The sequence below is a fragment of the Podarcis erhardii genome, assembly GCF_964252035.2.
Source record: "Podarcis erhardii genome assembly, chromosome: 2".
NCBI lineage: Eukaryota > Metazoa > Chordata > Lepidosauria > Squamata > Lacertidae > Podarcis > Podarcis erhardii.
The window spans coordinates 32,931,044-32,946,077 of record NC_138498.1 but is presented as its reverse complement, the minus strand read 5'-3'; the positions used below and the strand labels follow the sequence as shown (position 1 = coordinate 32,946,077).

At 41.4% G+C, this 15,034-nt stretch overlaps 1 protein-coding gene across 11 annotated transcripts in view; it reads right to left on the bottom strand.

Annotated features, from left to right (window-relative positions):
* MBTD1 (mbt domain containing 1) overlaps positions 1–15,034 on the bottom strand; it is a 121,364-nt gene that overhangs the window by 29,050 nt on the left and 77,280 nt on the right. For 5 of the 11 annotated variants that reach the window (XM_081850748.1, XM_081850755.1, XM_081850757.1 and 2 more), the window contains exons 2-6: positions 13,351–13,410; positions 12,398–12,599; positions 9,863–10,002; positions 5,657–5,771; positions 4,915–5,000 (exon numbers count right to left, since the gene is read on the bottom strand). In XM_081850748.1, coding sequence (XP_081706874.1) covers positions 4,915–5,000; positions 5,657–5,771; positions 9,863–10,002; positions 12,398–12,599; positions 13,351–13,410 — 603 coding nt within the window. Of the gene's footprint in view, positions 1–4,914; positions 5,001–5,656; positions 5,772–9,862; positions 10,003–12,397; positions 12,600–13,346; positions 13,411–15,034 lie in introns of all 11 variants that reach the window. The other 6 variants (XM_081850753.1, XM_081850752.1, XM_081850749.1 and 3 more) reach the window with 3 other exon arrangements.

The window sequence follows — 15,034 nt, the reverse complement described above, 5'->3', positions numbered from 1 at the left end:
GTGGAACATCTGAATGCTAATTACAAGGCAGCCTATTTAATGTACTATATGTTACTACGTAGAGTCATCTGCAATCCCTATACCTGTTTATATGGGCACAGTGGAATGAATTAAAAGTAACGAAGCTCATTTCCTCCTCAACATCAAGAAGAAGAAGAAAAAGAGGAGTTGGATTTGAAATCCCGCTTTATCACTACCCTGAGGAGTCTCAAAGCAGCTAACAATCTCCTTTCCCTTCCTCCCCCACAACAAACACTCTGTGAGGTGAGTGGGGCTGAGAGACTTCAGAGAAGTGTGACTAGCCCAAGGTCACCCAGCAGCTGCATGTGGAGGAACAGGGACAACAGCCCAGTTCACCGGATTACGAGTCCACTGCTCTTAACCACTACACCACACTGAACATATAGCTGCTAGAGTTGGTTTTGAATGCCAATTTGCAAGTTTGCAAGTATGCACGCTCTTGGAGGTAGATTTTAAAACAGAATATACGCACAGATGACTTCAGGCATGGAAACTAAGATTAAAAACATGACTGTGTTGACCAGCACAATCAATAGCAGATTGTGCACGAAATGCTATCAGAACAGTTTGTTGCAATGGTCTGTGCTGCCTACATAGTTCTGTTTTAATAGGCACATCCATTTAGGGTAGGTATGGGGAACCTCCAGCCCATAATTACGTCTGGCAGGGGTTCCAATTTGGTCTGCAAGGCCATTTCCCCCAAACCACAGTCCCACAAATGCTGCATCAGATGAGGAGCAGGTAAAGGCATACAGTGGTGCCTCGCAAGACGAAAAGAATCCGTTCCGTGATTCTCTTCGTCTAGCGGTTTTTTCGTCTTGCTAAGCAAGCCCATTGACAGCTTAGCGGATTAGCGCTATTAGCGGTCTAGCGACTTTTAGCGATCAGCTGAGAGGCGGCTTATCAGCGGAACAGCTGATAAGCGGCTTAGCGGCTTAGGAAAGGGGGGGGAGCGAAAAAACCCCGTGGGAACTCGCAAGATTTTTTCGTCTTGCGAAGCAACCCCATAGGGAAATTTGTTTAGCGAAGCGCCTCCAAAACGGAAAACCCTTTCGTCTAGCGGGTTTTCCGTCTTACGAGGCGTTCGTCTAGCGGGGCACCACTGTACTGCCAGTGTATAATTGGGAACCTTTAAAGGCACTCCTGATGGTGACAGGTAGGCTCCCTCACCAGTGCACAACCAATCAGCTAACCGTTACCAAAAGTAAACCAGCTCAAATATGCTGTGCTACTGAGTTACCACAGCTGATTCCACCCAAAAATGGAGCCTGAAGTCATCTACTATCAGCTTACTAAGGGTAACTTCAACCCCTACTTGGCTTAGAATTTCTATGTAGTGTGTACCTGACATCGTAGTGAAGTCAGATGACTGTCAGGTGGGAGCCACCCACCAAAATGGCCCAAGGGTGCAGCAATGCAAGATTCGGCCAACTGACTGGATCCAGCTCCCCACCCCGATTTAGAAAATACCTTAAAATTAGGTTCCAAATGCATACTTAGTCTTGCGTAATTCATTTGTGAGTCATTTAGCTTCATTAGATATCTCCCCACCCCCCAAAAAAAACCTCCTATACTTTTATGTTGTTGATGATTATTGAAAGTATGAGCAGCAGAACACAATCCTCATCACTGTGTTGCTCACCATATAAAGCAAGGAATTCAAGATGAAATTCTGAGACACATATTGTCATCTGCCTATGCTAGGCTGAAATGAAAGAATTAAGAGAACATACAACATCTAATTGTGGTCTCCTTCCTCATGAATCACCATTATTTCTATAATACTACACTGTACACCAGAATATGCTCAAATATAGAAACACAGAGGCTGCCTTACGCATGGCAGACCATTGGTCCATCTACCTCAGTACCGTTTACAATGACTGGCAGCATCCAGGATTTCAGGCAAAGGTCTCTCCCAGCTTCTTCTGGAGATGCAGAAGATTGAACCTGGGACACTCTGCATGCAGAGCAGATTGACATCCAGCCAAAGCAAAACGCTGGTGAAAAAGCAGCTACAAAGTCTGTGACTCAGCAACGTGCCTAAGTGCAAGTAGCAGGCAAGCAGCAAAGAGCACTTGTCCACCCTTGCACCTTCATTGCCACAGAGCTGACCCATGTTTTCTTGGCTAGGTAAAGCTCATAATTCACTCATTTGCTGCTCTTTAAGAGGAGGGAGAAAGGCCCCCCCCCCCAGTCCTCAGTTATCACCTAATGGAGGAGATGCAGTAGAACTATCATAAAATCAGAACTGGAGGGGCTTGTGTGCCAGAGCTACAGCAAACTCAAGAGATGGCTGTCCAGCCTCTATGTTAAGCTCTCCGGTGACAGCTTGCCCATTCACCCACCCCAACTAAGTAACTGGTTCCATCCTCAAACTGTTCTTATTGTCAAGAGGTTTTTCCACAATGCTCAGTGAAATCTACCCTCCTGTAATCTATGCTCATTAGATCTACTTCTGCACTCTGAGGAGCCCAGGACAGATCTTTGCCCTCTTCTATGTGACAGTTTTTCACATATTTGAAAAGTGCCATTGTGCTCCCCCCCCCCGCTTCTTCTCTATTGGCTAAACATACCAAATTTCTTGCTGGGGGTGTCCAACAGCAGAATGTTCTCTGCAGGGACAATCATCTGGTGCCTGCTATGTTAGAGACCATGTGAAACTGAAATTATTTTCTAGATATTTTAATGCATACAATTTAAACCATACTGCTGTTAGAGTAATTGATTGTTTCATTTATTGTTGTTTGTTGGATTTTATTGTATGTTTCAGTGATAGTTGCTTTGAAAGATACTTTTGAATTGAAACCTGGGATACAAATATAATGTACAATCAGTGCCCCCTTAAGACATTTGAGACCTGAAGTCACTATTCCAGGCAACATCCCCCAGTCACACTTGTCCCTCCAAAATACAGGGGCACGTTTAATGTGTGTGTGGGGGGGTGTTAATCAAAAGGAATTCTTTTCCAAGAATATGACTGCTCACCCAAGGTATCTCACTAGCTTTTCTGTGTCCTGCACGGGATACAAATTGAGTCTGAAAATTAGTGGTTTAATAAAAAGTTCTGTTCTGAAAACTCATATTCTTCTGAAACCTTCAACTTCATTCTATACTCAAAAGATATTGCCACTGTGTTTAATGGGCCTTACTCCTAATAAAGCATGTGTAGGATTGCAGCCTTAAAGACAATTCCACAATCCCCAGAATCATATATAAATTTAAATTGCTTCAACTTTCTTTTTTTTTTTTTTAAAGCAAACCAGTCTGTCAGGGATAACCAGACCATCAAGAAGGCAGCTATCCTTCTTCTCTCACATGCTGCATGGGTTTATTTGGTTGAAGGAAACAATCTCTGCTTGCTGATACAAATCATTTGTCTTTTTGCTGCAGCCACACCCTTGGTGCTTGCTGATTTTGGCCTGTTCTCTCCCAACATGTCTAAAGTCATTGACAGTGCATGACTTGCACCACCAACGAGTTAAACAAGCAGGTGGCAACAGCAAACTACTACAAGGCAAAAAAGATTCAGCACCTGCCTCATTTTGGTCACGCTTCGTTCATAAAAGGGATTGAAGGAACCCAGTCAGAATTACTGTTATCACATTTGCTTCCTCTGATCTAGCAGCTACAATGTGCTGAGAGAATGGGATCATGGAAAGGGATGAGTATGGCAGTAGAATTTGTCTTTTAAAGTTATGAATGTTAAGATCAATAAAAACACAGGACAAAGTGATATTCCCAATCCTGATGATTACCTATACAGCCCACCATTTTAATGATTAAACTGGCCCTACATGCAGCACAAAGGAAATATTGAACTCATCACAATTGGAGCTTTAGAGAAGAGGGGCTTGGATTGAAAGTTTGACTTCCATGAACTGAAGTTATCTCTCCATTCACAGAAAACTTCCCATCCAGCAGAAGGGCAGGAGAAAGGCCACAAATTTATACCCATTTCCCCTCCAGTGCAATAGAGGGGAGAGGAATGGGCAAAAATCGGTTCTTCTTCCACTGGCAAGAGCACACTCAGAAGCCAAACCAGTCTTGTTTTACAAGCATCACTTGAACCCATTCCTAAAACAACCTTGCTGTGGATGTGTCTGCCTATTTGCTAATAAAGCAATTTATTTATCTTGATCTCTGTTATAAAAAGGAACCTCCTTATCGTTATTATGTAGCCTTGTATACAATGCACTGACAGAGTGGCATATTACAACATGTTCCTTCTTGTGAAACTAACCTGAAAAACACGCTTGTTTTGAATTCCAGCTGCTTCTAAGGAGAGACAGTGCAGAGCTCTGTTTTGTTCACAGAAGATCTGCAGGCAGTTTCAAAGGACTTTGTTTGATTGGGCTGGGCTGAGGTCCCCACCCAAGCCTGACAAACCAATAGACTAACTTGGTTTCAATTAACTGGGCTGCTTCTCAAGGTTCACAGGATTTCAAGACAGTTTCTTAGTATGTAAATTGGTTCTGTGCACACAGGCAAGAACCACATCCAAAATTTGCTTTGAAACTTTGCACACAGCTTTGACAGCTAGCATTTAAACTGAATAACATCCTGCATCTTTGAAATGGAAGCTCCCAAGATTGCAGTTGTTAGATCAGTAAAATGTCATATATTCCTAAGGATTGGGGGGAAAGCCATAGGATAAAATCCAGTTGTGCTGGTCTGCCAGCAACACTTTCTCACTCCCCACCAACTGCAGCCCCTCACATACCCCCAAAATTTGCTTTAATGGTGGGCTCTCAGAAGCAGATTTGGGGGAGTGAAGAGGGAGCTGTAGGAGGAAGGGGAAGTCCACTCTCACCACGCTGTTTGTAAATTCTCTGTTGCAATTATTTCATAGCTATTTACTAAAAATAATAAAATCAAAGGCAACATACTTACATGCTTAAAACAATTAACAGGAGCGGCAGTGAAACTATTGCTATTGATGTAGTTGCCCCAACTGAAGCCTTCCACTGGAACAGATGCTAAAAAGAGTTACTTTATTTAGCAATGTGTACATAATTTACTAAATAAATTTGTAATACATATAAATTCATTTCCAGTCTCTTTTAGGGTGGGGGAGGAAACAGAAATGCAGGGTTGTAAGCATGACCACAAGGTGAATATGGTGGATTATCCAAAGAAAATCCTCTAGAAAATTAACTTGTTTTTACAAAAGAATATAGATTAGACTGGAACTAATTAATGTAGGCCAGAAGCAAAAAAAGCAACAAACCAATTCTAACCCATGCACTGATGCCATCAGGATTCATATGACAGTTAGTTATTATATCCAGTCAAACGGATATAGCAGTATGGGAAAGAAATCTATCTACCCCTAGAGCAGCCAACGTGTTCTGGTGAAAATGCCAATACAGCTGAAAGGGTGAAAAGCAGGGCACATGAGCCAAGCCCCTCAGAATGTTTCACAGGTTCACCCCAACAACCAATGCCCTTCAGCTTCAGATGAAAGACCCCACCCCACAATACTAGCAAACGTTATTCCTCTTATTCATTGGGAAATTGCTGAAATATGTGGTTAGAGAAACCTTACAATTCTTCTCGAAATTATTCCCCAAAGTTGAAAAACTGAATGTTAACCCAATAATGATTCCTCAGAGACTTCTAACATCCACGTTACCTGTTTTCGTCTTTGATTGGTTCTGTACCGTTGCTTGGTATTGGGCATATGCAGCTAATTTAGCAACTAAAGGTTGTTTTTGTAGCACTTTAGCCTTCTTTGTTGGAGGTTTTCCCTAAAACAACAAGAGCTGAATAAGGTTCTTTTCAAACTCACATCAAGACATTTTAGAAGCAGGGTTTCTGGAAATCTGCTGCACAAAATGTAACTGCAGTTTCAGAAACAGAATTAATCAGAAAGCTTTTTTTTTAAACAGTTTCTGGGTAAATTCCATTCGAAAGACCACCTAGCCTGCTGCTATTTTAACATTAATTTGAATTTTATTTAAATACTGAATGTTACTATAACCACGTGGCATTTGTGCACTGACAAAAATAGGAAAGGTGTAGCATGCATTCCATATGCTACAAAACGGATGTGCAATCCAAGCCCAAAACACAGACAAAAATATATTTTGTTTCAGTGAAGGACTGTACAAACTAACAGATGCTACCAAAACCTATCAAGGCATGATATCTTCTTTAATTTTTGGTGTCTCAAAGGAAACACAAGCAAAAATTGGGGGGGGGGGGGAATGTAGCTTATAAGCTTAATATATAAAAATCATGTTTCTGATCACTGCATTCTAACATTACAAGTAACACCGAATCCTAATTATTCAAAACTCTTGAACTAGGATTTGGGAGAGAGCAATGGCATTAGTCATGATCTTTCAAGCTTAACAAGCGCTCTCAGATGAAAATGCATTAGTATTCTGCTGTTAGAAGGATATCTAACACTGCAGGTGCAAATAGCCCTTGGCAGTTAAATCCATTGTACAATCTTTCCTTCAAGGCTGGCATTATACATTAGCAAAACTGTACATTGCAAACATGATGGAATTTTTAAATAAAATGTTATTATTATTCTTACACCGGCTTTTGCAGAGGCCAATTGAAAGTATTTGGAGCTTTAAAGCAACTTTTACACCCATTACGTAATGGAGTGGAGGGGGCACTAGAGATTAGCATTCTTCAGTCCAATCTCATCTGTGTATCTGAAAAAGTGTTCTCCGACATATATGCACAGTGATATCAATGCAGCTGTTTGAAAGGAAGATGTAAAGAAGATAATGCTGCATGAGCAGTGTCTCCCTTATTTAACGGGACGTCCTCTTTCTCCCTGCATGCCCACAAAATCTGCTCCAGAGGGTCCCCTAAATCTCTGGAACAGATTTGGAGGGGTTTCACAATAGGGGAGAGAAGGGTCATTTCCACTGCACATGTGGAAGTATGTTGTGTGAGTGGAACAGCAGTGTTGTACACAACCCAAGGTAACTAAAACTACATTTGTACAAACTAACTTACATTAACTTATTAAATAAATACATTCCAGTATCACATTTACTTAGCCTCCAAATAATGGTTTGGAATGGAAGAATCTGTCCATGAACTGTCTGATCCTGGTTCAGATAGGTCACTCAAACAACTTTGCTAGTTTTGCTGTCATGGCAAAATGTGGTTTGACAAACCAGCCAGCATCTATTAAGTTCATTGTGCAAAAGGAAGAGGAAGTCATGCATAGATGGGAAACCCAACCGGGTGGGTGGCGTATAAATAAATTATTATCATCATCATTACTATTACTATAATGGCTCATTCCTGATCCTCCAAATAATGGTTTGTACTTCTTGATTTGTACAAATAACAAACTGGAAGAAGGTATAGGGTTATAAAGACCAGGACTAGCTGCCTGAGAAACAGTTTCTACCCAAATGCAATTCTGGTTCTAAGGAGTCTCTATAGTATATTGTATTTTAAAATGGGGTTTCAGAGTTTTTAGGGGTTTTTGAATGTCTTATGTAGATTTTTCAATTTTATTGTTCTGTATGGGACAATGACAATAAAGATATCATATCGCAAAACTTACAGTTTGTTTTACTGAGATGTGGTAACAACCACTAGGTTAGATTCAAGTGGTGAGTAGTTTTAATTTAAACATTTCTACAATGCTCTTTTTCTGTATTATCTCACAGCAGTTTACATTATGTAAACATACAACATATACACACAACACAATCCACATAATAAAATATTGCAATACAATAAAATGTAACTACTGTAGCCAATAAACACAACTAAGCCTTGTGGTACCTCAAACACTACAAGATTTATTGTGATATATACTTTTGTGGACTCAAGCCCATTTCAGATGCATAAAGCGAAATCTTAGTTGGCAGGCATACAGAGGATGAAAACTGTAAGGTGGGAGCTGAATGGCAATGAGATACAAAGATTACGGACCATGATAATAAGAGCTTAAACATGTAGGCACACTTTTCTAATCACAGATTGATAATAATTTACCCAGCTTTGCTAAGGTAATTGAATTACAACTATAATGGGGCAGGGAACCATTCATAAGAAACAATCATAGATGTCAGATATCCCTGGCAGAGGTAAGTCAATTAACACATGTAGTATAATAAAAATCCTTTGAGTGAAATCCAACTTAGTACTAAGTGCACACGGGGGGAAAGGTCCATTTGCGCAACAATATTTCCTGCCCTTCCTCCCACACGCCTCCTAAACCTGTTATGGAGGTTCTCCCAGCTCTGCAAAGCAGATTTAGGTGGTGTGGGGTGGTGGTGGAGAGTAGCCCCAGTGTGCAAACAGACCTTGTTCTCCCATCGCAACAACTTCGTTGAATCCTGCCCTCTCTGCATTTTATTTAATTCATTAATTTACGAATTGCCTTCCATATGCATTTCAAGTCAAACACAAACTAAAAACAGTTTTGAAAACAGTACAAAAACAACAAATGAAGACAGGTGGTTATTCTGTATTATTTTAAAATCTATGGCAGAGATCTTTTCACCAAACTGAAAAGTTTGTCCACACAAACAAGGGCAAACCTAGAACTCATGCCATCTAACTTACTGATAAATTCTAACTCAGCTGTTTCATGTGGTAAAAGGTAAAGGGACCCCTGACCATTAGGTCCAGTCGTGGCTGACTCTGGGGTTGCGGCACTCATCTTGCTCTACAGGCCGAGGGAGCCGGCGTACAGCTTCCGGGTCATGTGGCTAGCATGACTAAGCTGCTTCTGGCGAACCAGAGCAGCACACAGAAACGCCGTTTACCTTCCCGCCGGAGCAGTATCTATTTATCTACTTGCACTTTGAGGTGCTTTCTAAATGCTAGGTTGGCAGGAGCCGGGACCGAGCAACAGGAGTTCACCCCGTCACGGGGATTCGAACCGCTGAACTTCTGATCGGCAAGTACTAGGCTCTGTGGTTTAACCCACAGCGCCACCCACATCCTTTAACTTCCTTCATTCCAGAATAGCCACCTTAAGGTCAGTTACAGAGTGTCCTGAAATATTAAAGCATTCCCCTACAGGTTTATGAATGCTGCCATTTCTGTTAGCAGATTTGTGTCTATCTATTGCTGTTCTTTTGCACAGAGACTTAACTGGTTGTCCTATGTAGAAGGACATTATTGGCAGATAATGGAATAAATCACACTGGAAGATGAGCAGACGAATGAGCCCATGAAGTTGTGGACAACATTATTCTATCCTGCTACAGTGTTGCCGCAGTGGTCATGGGAGTAGAGTTGGGTTCTAGGTCTGGTCCTTGTGTCCTTATCTCTGCTATGTGGCTTTTTGTTGATGGTGAGTAACTGTTTTAGGTTGGGGGCCGTCTGTGAGCAAGCACAAGCCTGCCTTCCAAGGCATCTCATTGTCATTCAACTTCCACCTTACAATTTGGTTATTTTCACAACTGCCAACTAAAATTTCACTTCATGCATCTGACAAAGTAAGCTAGAGCCATAATGAATGTGTTAGTTTTAAGGTGCCACAAATTTTGTTGTTTTTGCTACAGGAGGCCAATGCTGCTACCCTTCTGGAAATTGCAATATTATGGACAAGTTAATTAATTAATAAGCAGCAAATGCCTGGATGAAGAGATGCGTGTTAAGCAGGCGCTTAATGCTGTTGATAAACAGAGAAGGGCTGTTGCCTTCACACCTGCTTGGGGAAGCATCTGGTTAGCCAGTGCTGGATACCAGATGCTGACTTTTGGGTCCAATCCAATAGGGCTCTCATATTATATTTAACTTGAAAGCAGTTAACTTTTTTTTTTTTAAAGCATTAATCTGCGTTGTAAAAAAATCTGTTTTAAAGCTTATCTATATAATAAAGATAATAAAACTGTGACTGTACCGTTACCTGAAGTCTGGCCAGAATGCTGGCCTTCTTAGAGTTCGATGAGTAACTTCTTGAGCAGGAAACACTGCAGAAGCGCTTGGTTTTAGAGTAAAAGGCATCTCTGACACCAACCATCCCGCACATTTCACAGGTAGCTGATAAAGGGAGAAAGATGGCCAATGTATTACATCTATACTATAAAGTGCCACATTCATTGTCAAGCAGCCATGGCTCTATGCAGTCCACATAGAAGATAGTCAACTCAAAATGTGTGTTGGCTATCAACACTTAGACACACCCCAAATATAAATATGCATTATATATTATCTTCATAATACAATCCTTCATCAATCAGATATTTAATAGCTTCTATGTAGATTCTAAACAGCTTTTTATCTTGGACTTATTTCTCTTTCTCTTTCCTTAATTTGACATGGGAGATTCATTTCTGTTGAAGAGAATGAACTACCACTTCGACTGTACAAAAAAAGTTTTAATGTTCCAAATAATTTACTTATTTGAGCATAACGTGCTTTTCTCCAGATCTAACCCACAGAAGGCTGGCAGAAGCTGACTTCCCTGCTCCTTCTTCTCTTCTCCCCAGCAGCCCTTCATAAAGGCTCTCAGGAGAGTCAAGGGCCTGCACTCAATGTGCAGGCTGAGGGGAAAACCCTTCCAAAACTGGGTGAAGGCATCCTCCACAAGTATGCTACAAACAGTAGGGCTGGGCAATGTATTGATATATAATCCAAAATTGGTTTGCGGTCTGCATCGTGATAATGGTTTCATAATATCTGACATGGTGATGTCTCATGAATCATGATGTATGTGTGTGCTTTGTAAAAAAAAAATTGTGGTGTGGGGAAAACGATGAAGCCATTCATCACTTCTTGCATGATTCCTGACGCCCCTGTTGCTCTGTACTATAAAATAACAGTTGTCCCAATATGTTAAAGGTAAGTAAACATGTATCAGTTTTAGACCCCAAAGTAGTAGCAGTTGCAGACACATTACCCCATTCGCCTCTAAATAGTTACAACCTTACTTCAACTGGTTTATCACGATGTTTAGCTGATGATATATCACGTTGTTGAAAACCAGATATTGCCAAGCCCTAATAAACAGCATACTGCACTAGAAACGATTACTTAAAACATTTGTTTTCATAAAATCAGATAAGTCTTTAAATAGCTGGGGTGTGTTATTGTCTTGTTTGTTACTATGTTGTGTATTTTTGAGTTTTTATACTGTCACCCACCCTGTGATCCTCAGATAAAAGGCAACACACACACAAGCTTCCCTCATCCCAAATCTTGCTCTTCTTTTCTTATCTTGCCCCCTACTATCCCAACTGGGATTAGAACCTCTTCTGTATCAATTTTTGTGAACTTTGTGTGCATGCACAGACATGGAGAGGAAATCTGGAGCATGGCTTGGGAAGATTTCAGCAGAAATGCTGGATGGTTTAGCTTGTGGCTTCGTTGGTAGAGGAGCGTGTGCCACCTCTCCAATGGGCTAGATCCAAGGTGCAACTTCCCCAAATGGAAGGGATTGAGATTCAGTACAGGCTCCCACTGGAGGAAGGGAAGGTGGCAATTGTTGCTGCTTCCTGTTCCCCCAAGAGCACCTCAACACTGTTCAAGATGGTCCCACAAGCCACCAGAGCAACTATTCCGTGTCTGCAATAAGATGCAGGAACGGACAAAATTCACCTCCTCCTCTTCTCCAGTGAGAAAGCCCTGTGAGGGGAACTCAGGGGGTGATATTCAAGTTTACTTAGAGCAGATCCACTGAAATTACTGAACATGACTAAGTTAGATTCATTAATTTCAGTAAGCCTTCTCTGAGTGAGTGTAGTCGATTACCACCTATGGGAACTATGGATCCAAGCCAATACAGTGGTGCCCCGCAAGACGAACGCCTCACAAGACGGAAAACTCGCTAGACAAAAGAGTTTTCCGTTTTGGAGGTGCTTCGCAAAACGAATTTCCTATGGGCTTGCTTGGCAAGACGAAAATGTCTTGCGAGTTCCTGCAGGGTATTTTCCCTCCCCCGCCCCTTTTCTAAGTCTCTAAGCCGCTTATCCGCTAAGCCGATAAGCCGCTAAAAGCCACTAAGCCGCTAATAGCGCTAATCCGCTAAGCCGTCAATGGGTTTGCTTCGCAAGACGAAAAAACCGCTAGACGAAGAGAATCGCGGAACGGATTCTTTTCGTCTTGCGAGGCACCACTGTATCTCTTAAGTTTTCAGGTATGGCGATGTCCCCTTCTTCCTGACTCTGACTCTGAATATTTTTCTGTAAGCATGCTAAAGGAAGGAATCATGCACGCACTTTGTTAGGACTTAAGCACACTTCTATGGTTGTCTAGGAGCAGTTTAGCTGTAGTTTACTGACATGAAACAGTAGAACAGTCTTCACACAAAGCGACACATATGTGCATCAGTTTTTGGTCACTGCTCCTAACATCCAAGCAGAAAAAAGAAGTTGGCACCAGAGAAATAAGAAGTGGTCATTTGATTTAGCATTCCACTGAAAAATCATACACTCACCCATGCCAGATTTGCCATCTGGATATGTGTAGACCTGTCCATTGTTCTTGATAATTGGGAGGTTTGAGGGTAAAGGTGCAACTTCCTCTTCACTCTCATCAGAGCTTGAGCTACTACTGGTATCCTCACTACAGCTATCATAACCATCAAACATCCCGAACGAATCACGTCTCTTCCTTTCAGATCTTGAAGAATGTTCAGTCTAAAAAGAAAAGCTAAAATGTTAAAACCTCTCAACAAAAGGAGCTGAAAGAGATATTTCAGCATTTTAAAAGGTTTCCACTGAGTGTGGAAGATCCATACTACATAATCTTAAGTTACACAGAGAAACAACACATGTAGACAGACAAAATGAAAAGCAATTTGCAAATGTTACATAGGTGCCATGGTATACAATAAACTAAAAATGAAATACTTTGCACTACACAAAGCAATATTCAGGATGAGCACCACCCAACAAAATTATGTTCAATAACCAAACACAAACATTTAATTTATTACCCTTATATATTCCATTGTAGAAATCACAGAGGAGCACTTATGTTGCTTTACATATAGGCAAATGTAAAGCAATGAGCTATACAAAAATTATGTTGGTTTGCTAGCTTCTCTATAGAATGCATCAGTCCTGAAGTTACGGATTTCAAATATGCCACCAAAGTCCTCAATAGTTTTTGCAGAATTCAAGGGTAAGTTTATCATGTGTTGGTATACCCAGCATTGTTCATCAACAGTTCATCCACTTCTGGCTAACCAGCAGGCAGCATACATTAGCTGAAGTAGGCTAGGCTGAGACCAGGTGATTGGCCCAAGGTCACCCAGTGAGCTTCTTGGCTGTGTGGAAATTTGAACTCGGGTCTCCCAGGTCCTAGTCCGACACTCTAACCACTACACCACACTTGATGCAACCCCACGTAACAACCCAGAGAAGGGAATTAAGCTCACTGACCTACCATTTTCTCTTCAGAAAACTGTGGAGCTTTTCTGTGGTATATTCTCATTTCACACCAGAACTAGAGAGAAAAGCCAGAGCCAGAGTGTATCATTGTTCTTCTTTGCAACTTCTAGGGTCCATTCTCCCCCCTTTTGTTAGCCACTAAGCACAACCCACCCCTCATCTGTTTCCGTCACATATTCTCAGTCTTTGAAGTAGACTATTCCCACAAAGTTAATGATTTGTCATAGAAACACTTCCATGGCAACTGACAGAGATAGAATAAAACAAGCATCACAAAAGTTAGATTTTATGTGAATGGCTGCTCTACCATGCGCAATCTCAGAATGCCATTACTAAGGAGATATCCCTTGCATAGTGCAGATCATGCTACACATTTTATTTGCTAAAACAAATGCCACTTCTGAAATCGTTGTAAAAATAAAATAATAATTTCATTTGTTATCCAAATATCAATAGCACCCCAATCCATAAATCAGACAATCCCATTCAATGGCAGGATGGACAAAGTAGTTCCTTATGATATACAGCAGATATATAGTTGAACAGAAGTCATCAAATGCTACCTTCCAATACTGAGCAATTAGAAAGGAGCAGACCACTGAAAAATAGTGTCTTCTACCCATAACAATTCCAGACCTATCAGCAGTATCTGAATGTCCAACATTTAGAGCAATACACTTTTCAAAGGCATTCCCAAGAAGAGGGCATTACAGTATTCCAAACGGCATGTGCCTAAGGTGTGTGTGTCACTGTGGTCAAATCAGACATCTCAAGGAACAGGCACAGCTAGCACACTAGCTTTAACTGTGCAAATGTACTCCTGGTCACCAAAGAAACCTGAGTGATCATGATCAGGGCTGAGTCCAGGAGCATGCCCAAACAGCAAACCTGTGTCTTAGAGGGAGTGCTACCCCACATAGCACAATTGGAATCTCTGTTCCCTGTTATGATTTCTGACTGACCAAGAGCATCTACGTCTTGCCTACCTGTAGATTACATTTCAATTTGCTCACCCTCATCCAGTCCATTACTGATCACAGACACCAGTAGAATCAAGACAGCTTCCTTGGATTTAGGTGGAAAGGAGAAAAAGAGCATACTAGTGACACCGAACTCTGAAACTCTGGATTACCTCTCCCAGTGGCATGAGGGACAAAACATAACATCGAGGGACTGCGCAAGCCAGCAGCCAAGGTCCCCCAGCACTAACTTCTGGGTTGGCCCCTCCAGGAAGGAATGGAACCACTGTAAAACAGGGCCTTCAAGTCCTATCCCAGCAAGGCTGCCATGGTCAATAGCTTTGAAAGCCACAAAGAGGTCAGGCAGAATCAACAGGGACACACTCCCCCTGTCCAGTTCCCATCGTTAAGTTATCCACCAAGGCAACCAAAGCTATCTCTGTCCCATAACTATTATACTGCTTATGACTATTAGACACAACCTGAGCATCATTAAGAGAAAAAGATAGTGATTGCAACCTGCAAAGCATAGTCATGCAAACTTGAATTGCTCATATGTGCTACTGGGATGACAGAAGAGCCTGTGGAAATGTAATGACTGTATTACACATGAGTACTTAACATACACTTATTCACACAGCAACTTTCATAATTTGTAGGGTGAGGCAGGATAAGTAAATACAGTGTTCAACAGCAAAAGACACAGTAAATTTTACATAT